The following is an 18347-nucleotide window of genomic DNA, read 5'->3' on the forward strand; positions in this document are numbered from 1 at the left end:
TAAGACTTTTGTATCTTGGCATATTCTGGCTATTTGGTTTGGGATGGGTTGGCAAGAGGTGACTCCCATTTCCTGATAGAACCACTAGTATGCATACTGTGCTTTGCTAACACCATTGTTCTTCTTTTAAGAACAATTTATTTTCTCCAAACCCTTCTTGTAAGAATAACTGTGTTTTCAAAACAATGTATGAACATAAATGTCATATATGGAAACAACTGTGGTAGTGGCGCTTGAACATCTTCAGAATCTGAGAGCAATCTGTTTCAGTGCAATTAATAATTACCTTGCTAACTGGGTTACAGAATAATTTATTTTTCTATCATGAATTCAACAATAGGAGATTCCTTTACTGACTTTCTGTTTTAAAGATGCTTGAAAAGTATTGTTGATTTTCAGCACATCTCAGATCTAGCACTTCTTTGACTCAAGGCAACACCACACTACACCGCCTTGCAGATCAGCAAGGGAGCTGTGTGCTAATCTTTGTTACTTGATGTGGGTCACTTGGTTATTTTGTTTTCCTTTGTTTTCATTTCTCCCTGTATTAGAATCAGAATCAGAGAATGACAGAGATTGGGAGGGACCTCCGGACATCATCTAGTCCCATGCCTTGCTCAAAGCAAGGCGAATTTAGGTCGGGTTGTTTAGGGCTTTTCCATTCAAGTTCTGAGTATTTCACAACTCCTTGGAAGCTTGTTCCGGCGTTTGGTTACCTGGATCCTAACTTCTTTTACACTTTGTGCTTAACAGGGTATTGTGGTACCATGATCATTGAAGATGAGGATGCTGCAATTGGTTTAACACTTGATGATACTAAGCCTGATGGCAGCTTTCCTGCCATAATAGGGTAAGAGACAAAGAAAGTGTCTATTTAATGCCTTTTTATTTTGTTTTAGAGGCAACAATTGAACCTGCTACTTTTGAAGGGAGACACTTTAAAATAGTAATTTTTTAATACTTTAAAAGGGTTGAGTTTCTCAGTGTGTGGTGAATATATTCTATGATTTTTTCTTTCAAAAAAGTTATCTCTATGATTTAATTGCTAGTTTAAAAAATTAAATTCTGTTTTTCTTCTTTTTCTAACTGTCACCTTTGGCCTTTTTCTGTGGCAAAGTACAAAACTGGAGAAGAGGAAAGGAAGGAGAAGAAAAAAAGGGGTTGTTGCAGAATGTAAAATTTTCTCCAAATATTTTACCTCCCCCAAATCTTTCAGTTCTTTAAGTGAAAAATTGTTTTCTAGTATTATAGTTTGTTTGTTCTGTTTCTTTAAACAGCCAGAAAGCATGATCAGTCTTAGAAAGTTTATTAAATGATAATTTCCAGTTCAATCCCAGGCTTCACCTCTTGTTGCTATATGCCTGCACCCACTGCTGTGTAAAATTAAGGTCATTGGGAAACAGCTCATACAAATATTCTAACCTGAGTCTCAGAGTAATTCCTTCCACAGTGAGTCCTTCAAGCAGCCGGCAAAGCACATAACATTGTACAGCGAGGTGAAATGGGTATTTTGGATGGAGACCCAAAAGCTAATACTATGAATTGCAGCATCCCATCATAGGGTACTGGTATTTTAAATAATGTAGTAACATAATGGAAGTAAATTGTTTGTGGTCTTCCTACAGCTTCATTCTTGCTCGGAAATGTAGAAGGCTGACAGGTCTCACAAAAGAAGAAAGGTAAGCACAAACACTGGAGATCTGCATGGAATCTGCATCAAAATCTTGTTACAAATGACCAGAGCAGGAAAAAAATGCCCCGATTTGAAGGAATGTGTCTGTAACCTTGTGACAGTTTGCAGACATGTCACTTTAAGGAAGAAGGTATTGCTTGTTTTTGGATGAAGGCCCCACAGGGTTCCCACAAACCAGCAGCAGATGTGGCAGGTAGCCCCTGCCCTCGGGAAACTCTGTGGTCCTGGTTCTCATTTTCCAGCAGGGCTGCTCTGCTTATATGGCTCTAGCAAAAGAACTGCTTTAAGCTGCTGAATACGAAAGTAGTGTAGATATTCTGCTGCCCTCAGTGGGAAGGGTCCAGTGCTAGCCTCACCCCTGACACCACCACCACTGCCCTGCCCTGCTATTTCTCTGGCTTCCTGCAACTGCACTGAGCTCTTTGAAAGCTTGTTGGAAAAGACAAGTTTGGCCACTGTGCTTGATTTTTTTTTTTTTCTTTTTCTAATCACCCTGGAGGATCCTTTCAGTATTTGTAACTTAGCAGAACCTTGAGGCTGCTGTAGCTGCCATGAACAAGACCCCAGCATCATGAAGGGGTCAAAAAGCTGCCTGCAGCTCTCCACCTTTAGTTATGGGGGGAAAAAATGTCCCTCAGGCACAGATGAAAGTCTTTTTTACTGTCTTCTTGAAACAAATCTCTGCATACAGTACAGTTCTTTGGTTTATTACTAAAATAGAATTTACAAAGTAATGAGTTTTTTCCATCACACTGATTCACAGTATCTGATCAAATTAAAGCTACAAGTAAAGAGTGTGGGTATGAGAGCCTCATTTTGACATGGAGAAAATGGATTTGTTTTTAAAGCATGCCACAAGAAATACGGTGTCCAAGTAAACATTTTTCCAGTACTAGCTAGTCTAACTAGAGAAGATGTAGTCATCTCGGATTAGGTTTGCAGGTAGTCTAGCAGTCTGTGGATAATGGGTGTAAGTGGGGCTGTCAATGTCCCAGTCTTTTGAAATGACAGCCTGGTACTGCAGAATACTTTTAATTTTGGCAGGAACGGACAAGGCAGCCTTCTCCTCAGCACTCAGGCTTTGAGATAGACCCCAAGCAGGTGACTGACAATAGTGGTAGTGTAGGTATTCTGAAATCCAGTGTGCCCAGTATTTTAAACCATCGATTTAATATCATTAAACACCAGATGATGTCTTACACTGTGTGTCAATACACTGGATACAACTAAGCGTTTGCAGTTTTGAGAACAGTTGCTGCTTCTGTGAAATGAAGGGCTGTCCTGGCTGCTTGCGAAGTACCATGAAGGAAAGGTTGCTTTCCTGTGTGCTTCAGAAGCATTAGCACAATTATCTAACCTTGCTGCTGCTTACAGCCAAGTTTTAAACAAAAGGATTTTGAACTCTTGTCTTTCAGGGAACAAACCTTAGACTAGGAGGACTTTGCTTTAGTAAAGAATGGTTATGAAATATACTTACATGGGTACCTAGCAGAGGTACCCTGTTGCAGGGGTAGCTTTCTGGCTTCTGTAGTCCTGGCTACAGACAGCTGAGGCAGGAACCCACTGGGCTGCGCTGCAACTCATCTGCTGTACGTGAGCACAAGTCTCCTTCCAGTAGAAACTGGAGTTCAGAAGGCAGAGTGCAAACCTGGACCTTCTCCCGGTGTACCCTCAGGGTGCAACCAGTTTGTGTTGTTTAGATGGGGACTATGCAGGGAGGGATCCCTTCTGCGGACAGGCTTCTTGTGGCACCCTACAGAGAGTGCATCTCGCTGAGGTGCTGTGCTTGCCTATCAACACAAGCTGGACTCTCCCTTTATTGCGTTGATGACAGGGTAAGGTTTTCGGTAATCCCTGCGTATGAAGAACAGGATGTAGAGTCCATGGCAGCTGTCCTAAATCATGGCTGGGAACAGCAGTTGTGGGAGGGGATGGAAACCATTTTACAGCCTAAGCCAGACTGAAGAGAATAAAACTCACTGCTGCCATCCAGCTCGTCTTCCAAGGTGCCAATGAGTAATTCCAGTGGTTAGATTGTACCCTACCTTTCACAGCTGTGCAATGAAGGTGATAGCATCACAGAGTGCCATGGAATAAGAAACCAGGGAAAAGGGTTGAGTGTCTGCATGTGCACTTCTTCCACTCAGGGCACAGTGCAACTCTTAACAGGACCTTACCTAGGTAGCTCCAGACATCACATTCCTTTTATCTAGTGCTGGTGGCAATTTCACAGCTGACTCCAAAGACAAGAAATAAGGATTTTACTTGCTGTGTGCTTCATATGTTCAATGTTAGCGTTAACCATCAATCCATAAATATGTATGTATTTAAACTATTCAAGGACAAAAAGTGCAGATGTTGCAGAGAGACCAGCACATCTGCAAGGGTTGCTCTTACTGTGGGAATATCCTCAGTGATAAATTACTGTTGGTACAATGCAATCCTTTAGAAACTGCTTTTCTGTGATATTTTTTTTCCTGACAAATAATACCTTATTATTGATAAATAATTCCTTCCAAGGTTGAAATTTCTGAAGAGTCTGAAGATGCCCTTGACTTGAAGCTTAATATTTTCTTCTGCATGGATTATTTTAAACTAACTTTTATCTGTTTGCAATGTAGTTAGCAAACAGCAGTGAACTTGCACCTCCTTGGAGCCCTGCAGTTGGCCGTACATGAGAATTCCTACCAGCCTCTGGTATGCCATTTACAGGCTCCCTGGAGGGTCTGCAAGTCACATGTGAAGAAAAGGCAGGGCACAGGCACCTCTAGAGGGGTCCTTCTCATCCCTGTCGTGGTGCTGGGAGGAGCAAAAGCAGATAGGTCCCAAGGTGATAACCCACTTCCCTGTGGAGCTCTGTGGTGCTGACCTGCCCTGAAATCAGGAGCCGGTGGGCATTTGTGAGAGGTGGTGGGCAGACCTCAGCAGAGGCTTTGCTGGATCATGCTTTGAAAATTGCTTTATTCTGTTCAGATACTGGGTAGGTGCTGGTGGTCTGCGCGGCACAGTGGTCACCTCACTTAGGGAGAGACAGAGAGAGAGAAATGGAAGAAATGTTCCCTTTTGTTATGGCTGTGGCTGGATTCTGACTGCAGAGAGGATGTTCGTAGATAGATCCTGCAGTCCTCCTCTGAGTCACTGTGTCACCATGCATTTCTGCTTCTGGAGCAGGCTGACCCTTGTCCTCTGCCCCAGGGCACAAGGAAGGGGCTGCTTCTGTCCTCTCTGCTGCTTCTGGGCTCGATATGTGCCAGCAGCAAAATCACCCCATGGCTCTTCCTGAACTGTAGCAGCCTTCACTTTCTTGCTCAAGCCCCAACCTACACAGGAGGGCACCTTCTTCAAGGCCCTTCAGGTCTTCCTTATTATTTTTTTTTTTTTGTCCTCATCCCCTTTCTGTAGCATTCTTTGAGTCCAGCTGCTCATGGGTATGGCTGGGCTCCTGTATAGTTGGGTTGCTTCATACAGCAGTACGGGTACGGTTTCCTTGTGTACTTACATAGCTGCAAGTGTAGCCCATACAGTTACAGAGCTGGGACTGTTTTATTTCTGTGCCCAGCATGGCTTTCTGTGAAGCACAGGATTTGCTTCTGGAAGTAAACACCTTTCCAGTGTTGTGTTTGGATGTTTGTTTTTCACAATTGTTAATTATTATTTCATTTTGATCTTGTGTTTGGGAATTGGTGTGCAGCTAACAGTAAACAGTAAGACTTGTAGGAAGAAACTTACTTGCACTTGGGGTTTGCTACAGAATGAGGTATATTCATGGATTTATAGACTCATAAACTGAAACAGGAGGAAATTTTATAGATACAGAAATAAAGTACCGATTCCCTGAGAGCCTCCGTCTATCAACACCTGCATCTTTGTAGGAACAAACCGTAAGTTAGTCTATGTGACAAGACAAAAAATTGCTATGACTTACTACTTTTCTTTCCTGACAGGCTGGAGAACCTTCAGATAATGTATGGATTTGGGCTGCTAGAGGTATCTTCAGGGAAAAACTTGCATAAATGCTGGTAAAACCAGCACTTACACAGCACAGGAGTTTATTTCTAGTGACCCAGAGGCTGACTAATTAAGATAGATCCCAAAAAGCTGGAACGTGAAGTTCAAGCCGATACTGCTCCTTGTTCTCTTGGAACTAGGACATACTAGAGGTGGCTTGTTTTCTCCTTTCCTCACACAGAAATCTTCTGTTGCTCTTCTCTTGCAGGAAGACGAGGCTGTGTGAGCTCTACGCAAAGGTTCTGGGATCAGAGGAAGCTTTACATGTAAGCACAAAATCAAAACCATTGCATCTCTTGTCAGACTTGCTGAGCTTGGGAAGGGCAGAATGAAACTGGAATTCAGCAGTGCTGTGCCACAGCACTGTGTAGTGTTTTTGGAAAAGGTACCTCTATGGGAGCACTTGCTGCCCTTTCTAGAGGAGTGGAGAGAATTATGGTAAGTCTTGGGCTGTGCTTGACAGTGAGGATAAGAATGAGCTTCCGAAACATTTAAAAGGCAGGTATGTTCTTGTACAGCCTCATGGGTAGCATTCACAGTGCTTACCACCATAAACCTCAGCTGTTTTCAAATGTGACAGGCTTGCCTTTCCCCCTCAGGCTATGTTGATCATGATGTTTCTTCTCTCTTACTAGTTGCTAAGATCCATTGCTGAATGTGTTGGGGTGTTTTTGCATTTTCCTTGCCGCCTTTTCTCTGTAATGGTAAATACCTGATAGGATTTGTGTGATCTCACACTTAGTGTATGTGATCAATGCCATTTACCCTTTAACGGCAATTTTACATGATTTAAATGTTGTAGACACCAGTCTCGAGATTGCATCATTTTAAACATGATATTGTAGACAGAACCATGCAAGTGCCATGCTTTGCATTTTGAACAGTATATATTTGTATCCAATGTATATATTACAAGCATTATACATGTGTATACCAGAGGTTAACATTGCTTTACATGGCTCAGAGCATAAATTTACATTGATAGATTATCATTAATCTGTTCTACAGTGGCCAGATTAGCTAGGTCTTTTTGAGAATAGCTAGCAGCATCTAAAACTAAAGGCTTATTGTGCCAGATCCATGTTGCATTAAGAGACTTGTTAAATGTGCTCATTTTGTCAGGTGTTGACATGCAACAAATCATAAGCTGTTCTTCTCTGCTGTCTCCTTAGTTCTTTTATTAGCTTCTTCAGGACTTTGTCCTTTCCTTGAGTGGATTAATATCTGTTTTACAGCCAGTGCATTATGAAGAGAAGAACTGGTGTGAAGAGCAGTATTCTGGGGGCTGCTACACAGCCTACTTCCCACCAGGCATAATGACTCAGTATGGAAGGTACAATGTCTATTTATAGTGGGCTTCGAAGTGGTAAGATAAGACCAAGTTAATAAATATTCTCAGAAAGGTTCATAAATCCTCTGTCACTGTTTTTCTTTATACCTTTAAGATCACTGGGGAACATTTTAAGCCAGTATCATAACCTTCCACTTGTCTCGGTTGGGTTTTTTGATGGATGAGTACAGTATCATTAGGGGGTTTTATTCACGTTTGTTATTTGGTGAATACAGCTGAGCAGGTTCTCGGAAGGGAGCTGGGGAAGCTTTCACAATCTGTTTACAAAACTAGCTTTGGGTATTTGAGATTGGCGTTACCGTTTCCAGCACATCTTTAGTTGGTGTTTTATGAATACTGGCAGTGAATTAATTCTTGCCAACACTGACCGTGATGAGTGATTTCTTTGGACTGTTCCTTTCTGTTTAGCAGTCAAGGCTTAATATAGTAATCAGTGTGCCATTGTACACAGTCGTCTCTGACATAATTATTTTTGCATGAAAACAAGATTTACCAAAGAGAAAAAGGCTTACTGGTCCAACTGGTGATTGGATTCAGATACATAGTTCTTAATGTGGTGGCATAGCCTTACTTTTAAAGTATAAGTTTTCACAATTTAAAAAGAATTTAGAGCAATAAAGCAGTTGTACTGAAGAGCATATGGAAGCCTTAGTATTTAAAGTAATTTTAATGGTAATTATTGCAAATTCTGGCAAAAATAGAGTAAAACAACTTTTTTTTTTTTTATTATTTGCTTGTTACTTTAGATATCGTGGGGATGTACTTCAGAATGCTACACTGTGCCAGTAATGTCTAGCATGGGTATTTATGGCACTAACTGAAATCATGAGACAGAATAAATCTCATCTCAAATGAATTGTCTTTTACACCTGTGAGCAGTGTAGATGTTTAGTAAATATGAACACTGTTGTGTTTACTGTAAGAAATCAAATGCAATGCAGACTACCTTTCCAGCTGAACTTACCAGGAATTACTATCTTTATGTGCTCACTGTTATTTAAAATTTTTTATTCTACTATTAACCCAAGGATTTCAGTTCTCTTTGCTGATATGGCTGATGTGACTTAGTGCTTGTCCCCCTCCAGGATCATTCGGCAGCCCATTGGCAGAATCTATTTTGCTGGCACAGAGACAGCCACAGAGTGGAGTGGATACATGGAGGGGGCTGTACAGGCTGGAGAAAGAGCAGCCAGAGAGGTATGGATTCAAGCCCAAAACAGGTGGCACTGTCAAATATCCTATGGAAAATGAAAGATGTTCTGGTTGGAGGTGAAATGGGAACTGAGTGTTGATAGCTTCAGGCATTCTGAAATCTGGATGCAAATCCCTGCAAAGGGAGCAGACTTCAAAAAGGATGATGGTTTTGCACTTAGATTTGGAATGCTTAGTAAGGGCTCTCTATTTCGTCAAACTCTTCTCTGTTTCCAGGATCTAAATCCTTTCTTCTTTAACAGAAATCCCACATTCTCACCTAGTATTTTTTTTCCCCCAAATGGGTGCTTTGTTAGTCATCATACTGAGAGATCACGGCCATTAGCCTCACTAGGAACAGCTCAGTTCTGCAGCTCTACACACCAAGCTAGTCTCTTCCTCAACTCTTTCCAACAATACCATTGACACAGTGATATGCCATTGAGACAGCCTTATGTAAAGTCATTAAACAATGACTAAAAATATTTTCCTTCTGAAAAAATGCCAGTTCCTCAGGTATTTCCAGGAATATTGCAGTTTATGAAGCAGCAAAAGAAATTCCATCTGTTTTATGAGCTGGAGGGAACCTAGTGGCTAAAATCTACAGTAATTGAACAGAAATTGGCCTGGAAGGGATCTGGAGAGTTTGTGTAGCCCATACACCTGCCCCAAAAGACAGAGATCAACTGTCCCATTTTTGGAGGTTATACGTAACCTGTTCCAGAAAACCTGCAGAGCCTCTCTAATGCAGGGACATTGCAGCAGAACCTTCATAGGCCTCAGCAGGGAAGTTGGCAAGGGAGGTTGACCGGTAAAAATTTTGATGCTTTCCTTTCCTCGTTTACTTGTGAAAGGAAAATATGTTTAAAATCTAGTGCAAGGGTGTTTCTCACGTTCCTGTATTGAAAAGTTGGTGGGGTCCCGGAATCTTGTCTAGAATAAAAGCTCATCGTAAAAGACAGAAAATCTTAAATCTGCAAGTGCCTGGAACAGGAAAAACAATATCAGCACCTCAATTTTATTTTACTGTAGAAGTTAATCTTACTGTCTTTCATGACTCTTTTCAGATAATTTTTGCTATCCTACTGATTTCAAGTATCTTTGATACTTTGAACAGTTACTTTTCCATTGTGAAGGTTTTCTTTTTAGTCTTGCTTTTCTCTGGTTGAAAGTGGTGGTCTGTCATCACTTACAGGATTCTGTTCCTGTTCCGACATCACGGTAAAATTAGCAAAACCAGCTACTTGTGGCTATATGGCTCGCCTATGCAGTAGCTGGTTTACGCACACCTCACTTTGCCGTGAGTGTATACGTAACTCTGTCATACTCATATTACCAGGTTCCCATGGGACCAGTTAAGTTCCAATATCTTGCATGGACTAACTAGGCATAGAGAGGTTTTCCTGTTACTATTTTCCACTAGGAGCAGTGTCTTATTAAATACCAGGCCTCCCCAAAAATAAGTTGTATAACCATTGAGTTTTCTTTTAACATTTGAATACACAGCAATTTATGTGTTCGGTTGTTACCTTCATCATGCCATTTTAAAACAAATTGAAGCCAGCTTTTTTTTCCCTTTCAAAGAATGAATGGTACTTACTAGAGAACGTTATTTATTTTCAGATACTGTTTGCTATGAGGAAAATCCCAGACAGTGAAATTTGGAAGCCAGAACCTGAATCTGTTGTAAGTCTTTCTGTAGATTAAATGGATATTTTTTTCCTATGGTTTTGCTGGTGAGATAAAATTTTGTTGGCTGTTTTTATTTAAGTTTGCTTAATAAAAGCCACAATAAACTTTCAAACTTTCCTTTACTCCCCAAAACTGCCCTTCCATGAACAGGAACGGATCAAAACTCAGAGGGGGCACCCATCTGACAACTCTGTAACATGGGATTAGAAAGGATTGCACTTTTTAGCTGGGCTATGAATCCTTTCCGTGTCTCTTCTTCCCTTTAACTGAGAAGAAAATTTTGATACACTGTCCTTCCTGATAACATGAACTGTTTCAACTCGGTTCCATTTCTGCTGCAAAACTCTCTTGATTTACATCCTGCTTCTCACGGTGTTATGTTGATAATGTACGCTCTTCCTGCAGGATGTTCCAGCTTTGCCCATCACTACAACCTTCTGGGAGAGGAACTTGCCGTCTGTGCCGGGACTGCTAAAGCTGATTGGATTTTCCACATTCTTCACCTCTGTGGCTGTGGCTGGGTTATTTGCTTACAAAAAGGGACTTCTAGTTCGAAACTGAAAAAGGTGCCAATGCAAAGCCTCACATTTGAGTGGTTTTCTTTCCTTTTTTTAGGTTTTTTTTTTAGTTTTTTTTTTTTTTTGGCATGCACTTCTCTGTTTCCAAGTTCAGATCAGGGCTGGGGAAGAGAGAAAATAATAGAGAGGAGAGGCTGGAGGGGAGGGATGAAGGAAGGGGATCCATTGTAAAAGAAACCCTTGCATCCAGGCCTACTTCTAGCAGTAACTTTTTGGTTGGTGAATTTCTAGGATACCCTGCCAAGTGTTATTACCTTGAGGTTTTTATCCAGGTCTCAGACCAGAAATGACAAAATACCGAGCCTGTTCTGGTGAGATTTGCAGTTGTTTTTACACTATCTGAACCAGACCCTGAACTCCCAAGTCTTCACAGGCACTTCCATCTCTAGTTATAAAATAAGAATTTCTGTCTTCCTGTGTAGTAGACTGAGAGAAGAAATCAATAGTGTAAAAAAATAATTAAATAGTTCATGCAAATTACTGGTAAGGATCTTTTTAGTGTTTTTATTTTTCACCCAAATGTCCAGAGCCCAGGTGACACTTAAGGGACAAGTCAGGCTAGATTTATCCATACTACTATGCAAGTGTGGCTATAGGTAGCTGATATTTCCAGTGGTATATTTGTCCTACGGTGAGTTAAAGGACAATGTTTTTACTGCCTTTGGCAATGTGGTTGAGCTTCAGGCTCCCCAGCTGTGTTCACACTTGCCTGGAGCAGCAGAGCTCGCACGTCCCAGTCACATCAGTCCCTGTGTGGGATCAGATCTCCCCTGCCTAGAAATGTGGCAGGCTCCAGACTATAGCTGATAGGTGCAGCAGTGTGGCAGCTCAGGCTGTTGGACCTGAGTGTGAACAGGGAACCTTGTGCTAATGTACAGATAGAGCCTTTCACACCTTTTACACCCAGTCGGATATTTCTTTGCCTCCAAGGTCCTCTTTTAACTCCTTAAGTTACTGCAAGATAGCAAGAGAACAAATTAACCTCTGCCCACCCCAGGAAGTTGTAAAGCTGTCCATAAAAAAACTCTTACATATTTTTTTTTCTTATCTCCTTCCTTTCTTTCATTTACTTAAATTTATACTTTGAACACCTTGAAGCTGTCACTTGCTTGGTAGGGCACAGTGGGCTCAAAAACGTAGCGATAGCGTTAAACTGAGAAGAAAACTCAACTTAACTGCTCCCCAACCACTTCATGCTGAATGCAGCTTAGCTGATTCAGAGCTGCAGTCTGTCCTAGAAACCATATTGATGGGATTAGCACTTCCACTTCTTCCTGCTGTGCTCTGTTGTACTGACTGTGCACTTTTGGTAACCAATCAAGGATCTAAATGATAGAGAAATGAAAGAGAACCATGGATAGTATAGTCACATGCAAATGCTTCTGCCCTCCCTAGCTTGGTAGCTTTCAAAGAATGTATTAAAAAAAAAAAAAAAAGAGAGAGAGAGAGATAGAGAAGAAAATAAAATTAAAAAAAAGACACACACCCCCTACCACCAAAACGTTAGGTGCCTACCTGTCAACATGATGGTACCTTGTCCAGGTAGTTCTGCTGGTTTACATCTGCGCAGCACCAGACAGGAAGACAAGGGTATAACTGAGAACGTGAAGTTTGAGATGTCTGGAGTTATTCTGAGCCTGTTTGCTGCACTTCTCTCTTCAACCAGCCAATGTATATGTAAAAAAATTATATTGCAGTAAAAGGCCATGGAGAGAAGTATAATAATATATTCAGCAACTAGTGTGAGCAGACGGTAGAGGAACTGTATCACCAGTCTCAGGCAGACGTTTTTGGGCTAGCATCTGATCTTGCTTGTGTGGAGTAGTACTTCATTCTCCAAATAGTCCCATGGAAATCCACTGAACTACTTACAAAGCCGTTATATTTGTGAGCAGTGCATCCATTTCTGACCCTTAGGTTTCATTCTTTTTAGCTCAATGTGCCAGTTAAAAATCTTGTAGCAGCAGCAGCTTGGATTTTATCACAAATGCATATTCTCATAACAGCTTTTTAAAATGCATAGGGGAACTTTTCAGACATAAAGATCTTTTAAGTCAGAAGAACAGTGCAACAGTGTACATATGGCCTTTCTCATTGCATCACATAGAGCACTAATTGGCTGGGCCATTTGCCTGCCACAGAGTGTTTCTGTGTGGCTTTCTCTCTGTGTGATTTATTTACTAAATGAATTAGGAACCGAAAGCTGAATGGGAACTATGTAAGTTCAGAGCTTTTGCAACTCAGACAATTCTCAGGCCACAAATAAACAGTCACACCTAAATTTGGGGAGACATTTTTAAAGTCTTGGCCCAATATTTGTAAGTGCTAGATGGTGAATACATGCTTAACATAAAAGAACTGCTGCATTTGCAGATGATTTCTCTGCCAAAACTGTTGGAATTCAAGTCCTGCTTCTGCCCTAGAAATATTCTCCAGGTCTAAAGGGGAGCAGATCCATGAGACTAATGAGGATAAATTGGTTTTATTCATGTCAAAAATGTGTGTAGTTCTTTGCTCCTGAATCTGGAAGAGGTTTTTCCCAGTCTAACAAGAATATGTTGTGTGCCACAGGGGCAGAAAATCCAAGGCAAAACAGAAGTTGGATGTAGTTAGAACTGAACTGAATCATATCCAAAGCTTTTCATGAGATGAAGCAATTGGAAAAAAAAAAAAGATGTCTTTATAAATTTTTTTTGGTTTCAGAATGAAACAAAAACAGGAAAAAAAACCCCAAATGCACAAAGCATTTCTCATGTTATTCTGCCGTAACTATAAGTAAGTGCAACTTGAAATCTCAAATTAAATTTGGATCCCCTGAGATTTCTAGCCAAATCTGATGGAGCTGGGAGTTTTGAATTGCAACATCTGTATTAGCACTCAAAAGTCTCTGTCTTCTTCCTTCCAGACTGCCAAAGCATTAGGAATGCTCTCTTTGTCTTTACAGCCGTGTCTTGCTATGATTATGCTGTGGAGTTTATCACCACTACGGGACTAAAAAGAAGGATTTGCTGCTGTTTTCTTGACATCTTCCACATAAATGGAATATGTGGCACTTTGTGTATGTGGATGCCAGTGTGGTAGAAAAATTGATGTAGGTAGAGAATCAAGTTGCTTCCCATGGGTAAAGGGAACTGTTAGCAGTGGCTTACATTTTTAAAATTCCTTCGTGCCAGCCCTTCAAATAGAGGAATGAAGTCTGGTTTAACGGGTAACCCATTGTGCTATAGTCTTAATAAATCAACAAGTTTTGATGAGAAATCTGCTATCATGGAAGTTCCAGCAGTTTAACAGCTTCGTAAAATGTATTATAGGAACAACCATGGAAATAATTGTCTCTTATGAACTGATCTGTGTTATCATGCATATTTTGTAAGGCTCTTCAGACTTTGCAAAATAAAGAGGTCTACTTGCTTGTATTACTGTGGTGATAGCAACTGTGTATTGCAAAGGATGTTGGGTCATGGCATGAAAATCTGTGTTAACCAAAGTACTTGAAAGCTAATTGTATAAACTACTTAACGATTACAAGGAAGTGAGCAACCTGAGGCAGCCCCTTGTCTTTCCTTTAACTTGTGCATTTTTTCCTCAGTGCAGATCTTGATTCCAAACAGTACATCTGCTGTCAATACAACAAAAACATTAATCACAATTGAATATATGTCTTAGCATTGCCCATCACTGGAACCTAAGGCATGGAGGAGAAGCTAAAGGCCTCTATTAAAATAATCTTCCTGTATCCTCAGTGGGACTGTTCTTTCACTGAGGTAGACAGAAGTGCAGAAATGTTAAATTTTTTTTATTTTTTGAGACGTGAAAATATTTTTGAGGAAGAAGTATGTCCTCTAAACCACTTGGATGCAAAAGGGAGCCAGGATTAAATGACAACAGATCAGCCACTGCTCTCTGACAAGAAGCAAACCCACTTAAATCACAGATTACAAATGCTCACAAATAAACCTGACCTGTGTTTAAATGGACTACCATTCCCTCTCCCATCTCTGCAACCTTAAGATCATCTTGATCTTACAGTCTAATCTTCAATAGAGATAATAATGGGATGACCAAAGCAGTCTTGCTTTCAAAGTATCTCTACAGTCAAATCGTTTAAAGTTGTCATAGACTGCTGCTTATAGCGTGTCTACTGTGGTCATGTACAGGTCAGTGTTCAGTGATGCCTGCCTCTGTGTTTTGGAAAAAAAGAGTGACCTCACTTTGCAGGAATATATATGCTGTGTATGTGATGATTTTGTGCCTTTTATAACTGTAGCATTTTCTCAAGTGCCTCTGTGGTGACTGTCTCCCTTGGTTTCCTTCTTAAGCTCCCTTTTCAATAGGCTCTGCAGATATTTTTATCTGACAGCTGTGAACTTTTTTTAACCTTAATTAGAATCAATAAATATTGTCATGTCACATTTACTGTTTGAGGCGTTTCTTTTGTGGAAGCCCCTTTTGACTTGGTTGTGATGGTGAGTATTACTTAGTAACACAACATTTTGCATTTCATACTGAAGCCAGTGAGGTATGTTCAGCTTTTCTCAGTAAAGAAAGCTCTGTAAAGAAGGAGAGAAGGATACAAAAAACAAGCAATCCCCGAAAAAAGCCCCAAAGCACCAAAAAAACCCCCACAAAAAACAAACACCAAAAAAAATCAAACCACATTTGGTAATAATTCTTCCTAACATATTGTTTTGCCCATAGATGGGGTCAGCACAAAGGAAACAGATGCCTAGTTAAAGAAGTGTATTTATCTTTACTTACATTTAAAGCAATAGAATAGTAAGTGAAATAAATATTAAGTGAAATAATACAGCAAGAATAAAACAAGGCAAGGTAATGTGCCTAATCAGTGCTACATATGACAGACTATAGTGGTTAAGAAAGATACATCACCAATTGCCTTAATACTTTACCATGTGCAGGTCTGCAGTGGCTGGGGAGCCCCGGTCACAGCGGGGATCTGGAGAGCCTTTCCTGGCAGCTGGAGGCCCTGTGCGGTACGTCCACTCGTAGGTGAGGTTTCCAAAGTCGCTGTAAGAAGGTCCAGCTTTTATACTGTTGAATAAACAAGCTCACCTAATTTCAAACACGGGCACATCTGGTTTCACACTCCGCTTAGATCCCACTGAAGCCTGGCCAGGGCTCAGGGAGGAACCAAGGGAATCTTCCTTATCTACTTCATTTTATCTACCAGTTTGCAAACAAGGCCACATGCCTGGTTTCATAGCCTTGACTACCTGCCTCTAAGCAAGGAAGGATGCACTGTGTCTTTGCTAATGATTAAATTCTATCTAAGCTACATCTTTCACTAATGATCATGCATATTTGGTAATGATTGGATTATATATATATCTATATAAAAAAAATGTTTGGTTGGCAGGTTCATCTAGAGGTCAGCTTTGGCTCAGGACCTGTTGCTCAGACCTCAGTACTTCACATACAGATAGCGAACTGCCTTACACTTAAGACTTATTTTTTATTGTTTTAGATTTGGAGTGCCCCCATCATAAACATACCTCTTACAGCATCTTGTTTACCAGAATACGTATGGGCAGGGACATGTTTTATAGCTGCTCATAAGAGCCAAGGGCAGGTGGCATGCGGCTGTAACTGAACATGGCAAGAAACAGATTTTATACCAAATAATATGTGGTGTAAACATAAAAAAAAAATGAAAGAAAAGAGGCAAAAATCACTGGCTTAATTTCATCTGGCAGCTCGGTGTTAGTGCTAGAGAGAGAATGTAACCAAAGAACAAATTTAGCCTTGGGAAGGGACCTGTGTTTCACAAAACCGTAGTCTATGAATACTTGGAAAAGCATAACCATCCATGTGAAAAACACGTCAAAAGCATGCAGTGCTCTTTGTATAAGCTTAACTTTCAGTATTACTTACAAGTTATAAAAGAGCATAAATACCATGAAAGCAAATACCCTCAACTAATCCTTTCCATGCTCTATAAAGCATCCGTCCCCTAAGAAACGTATCAGAAGCAGCAATGCATTTCACAGCCCCCCAAAGCAGCTCACAAATGGTTATGACTCTTAAACATCACTGCCTTGGGTCAGATTTGAACTTCCTCTTTAACCCTTTGTTCATACATATCCTGTGGCATCTCAGAGGAGGTACTGAAATAGCGGTATTTTTATTTATCTATCTATTTATTTATTTATTTACAAAGCTTTCAGTGTGCATGTCAAAGAGACTACGTCAGCCAGGGGCACTTCATTATTTCCAGCAGTCCAGTGTACAGAAAATTAATTTGGACAGATTAATACAGGAGAAATGCATATTTTGTATAGAAAACATTAATATGATCTCCTGAGGAAAAAATTAGAAGTCCCACTCATTGTTTAGCAGAGGGTAGGATATACTTGCACATTATATGACTAAATCATACAAAACTCACTTCCAGTATGAGAACTGAGGATCATTTTTTCCTCTCACCTTGTATAATCATACTGATCTACTCATCTGAAGCAAATCCCAAAATGCTTGAGGGACTGACGAGTTTTCCTTCTGGCTCAAGGCAGGATAAATTCCCCTTGGGCCTGTAGCATTGCCTCAGAAAAAAAAAAAAAAAAAAGCACAGAATCATAGAATCATTTAGGCTGGAAAAGACCTTTAAGATCATGAAGTCCAACCGTTAACCCAGGACTGCCAAGCATCTGAGAATGAAAGGCAAAACTGGCCTCAGATTTTGCAGAACCAAGGTACGGTTTGGTAGCTACTGGAAGGAAGCAAGGGGGGGGCTTTCTGCTTAATTTAGACCAAAGCATTAAGGCCCAAGTTTTTGCCACCTCATTTGAGGTGCTTCTGTCACCAGGGCTGCCCAGACACAGTTTTTGTCAGGCTGGTCCTTCTCTGCATGGTGAGTGGGGAGAGAGGGGCTCCTCGCCTAGTGGTTCTGTCCGTGCAGGACTGGAAGGAGCCCCACAGACGCGTCCTCTCTCGCTGTCTGCGTGGGAGGACACCTAAACTGACGCAGCTTCTAACTTCAGTACCTCAGTTATATGTTTCATATACAGGGGATTAACTCATATCTAATGCATGTGTGTCAGTTGTTCTGCAAAGACATTAATAGCCAGGTTAGGTGTTTTCAAAGGGCGTGTGATATTTACCCACCTAGAGAGCAATTCAGGAGCCAAAGCATAGTTGGTTGCCTTGTGCCTTTCAGCTGTCTGAGGGCACCTTGTCCAGCATCCAGCTGCTGTTTCAAAAGGTGGCAGCTCTTCCAGAGGCCATGTGTCCTAAACCAGCCCTGCACAGGTGGCACAGGCACTCTTTGGGTACCGAACTGGGCAGCTTCTCCCTCCCACCCACTGCTGATGGCAATTAGGTACCTAAATGCTTCCTTGGGGTATTTAGCTCTGGAGAAGTACAAACAGGGATAATGCAGGCCCTGTGAATCTAATGTGATGCAAGTTAATAAATTGCATGTTAATAGGCAGCTGCACATGCAATATTTTAATAGATAGCTGTCCTTTATGCAGGCAGGCTATAGTGGTTTTGTTGGTCATTGGAAGGAAAAACAAAGTCATGATATGCTAGTCAGAATATTAGCGGTGTCTGCTAGAAAAGCCTTCAGTTAGCAGCTGAGTGCCAAGTTAAGCTGTAAAAAAACAACACCTGAGTAAGAGGGTTTCTGAGCTGACTTTAGCCTGCATGATTTGTACAGTCAGTAGCAACAAGCTATTCTGAAGTTAGGCTAGAAAAAGCTCAAAAATTAATTTTGAATAGCTGTGATAAGCTGTGAAACGCACACTAAGGGTCTTGTCCACTGTGTCTTTACCCAGTGCCATGCTGGTTCATCCCAGTTTCCCACTCTTCCTGGTCT

The 18347-nt window shown here is 40.9% G+C and overlaps 1 protein-coding gene across 4 annotated transcripts in view; it reads left to right on the forward strand.

Annotated features, from left to right (window-relative positions):
- The window catches only part of LOC121084103 (amine oxidase [flavin-containing] B-like), a 55215-nt gene extending 40290 nt beyond the window's left edge, over positions 1-14925 (forward strand). The window contains exons 9-16 of one of the 4 annotated variants that reach the window (XM_040585271.1): positions 754-850; positions 1626-1679; positions 5910-5967; positions 6937-7034; positions 8138-8249; positions 9867-9929; positions 10341-10501; positions 13419-14925. In XM_040585271.1, the coding sequence (XP_040441205.1) occupies positions 754-850; positions 1626-1679; positions 5910-5967; positions 6937-7034; positions 8138-8249; positions 9867-9929; positions 10341-10496 (638 nt within the window). In that variant the 3' untranslated portion in view covers positions 10497-10501; positions 13419-14925. Of the gene's footprint in view, positions 1-753; positions 851-1625; positions 1680-5909; positions 5968-6936; positions 7035-8137; positions 8250-9866; positions 9930-10340 lie in introns of all 4 variants that reach the window. The other 3 variants (XM_040585272.1, XM_040585270.1, XM_040585273.1) reach the window with 3 other exon arrangements.
- Positions 14926-18347: the final 3422 nt, after the last annotated feature.

The sequence above is a fragment of the Falco naumanni genome, chromosome 2, assembly GCF_017639655.2.
Source record: "Falco naumanni isolate bFalNau1 chromosome 2, bFalNau1.pat, whole genome shotgun sequence".
Lineage (NCBI taxonomy): Eukaryota > Metazoa > Chordata > Aves > Falconiformes > Falconidae > Falco > Falco naumanni.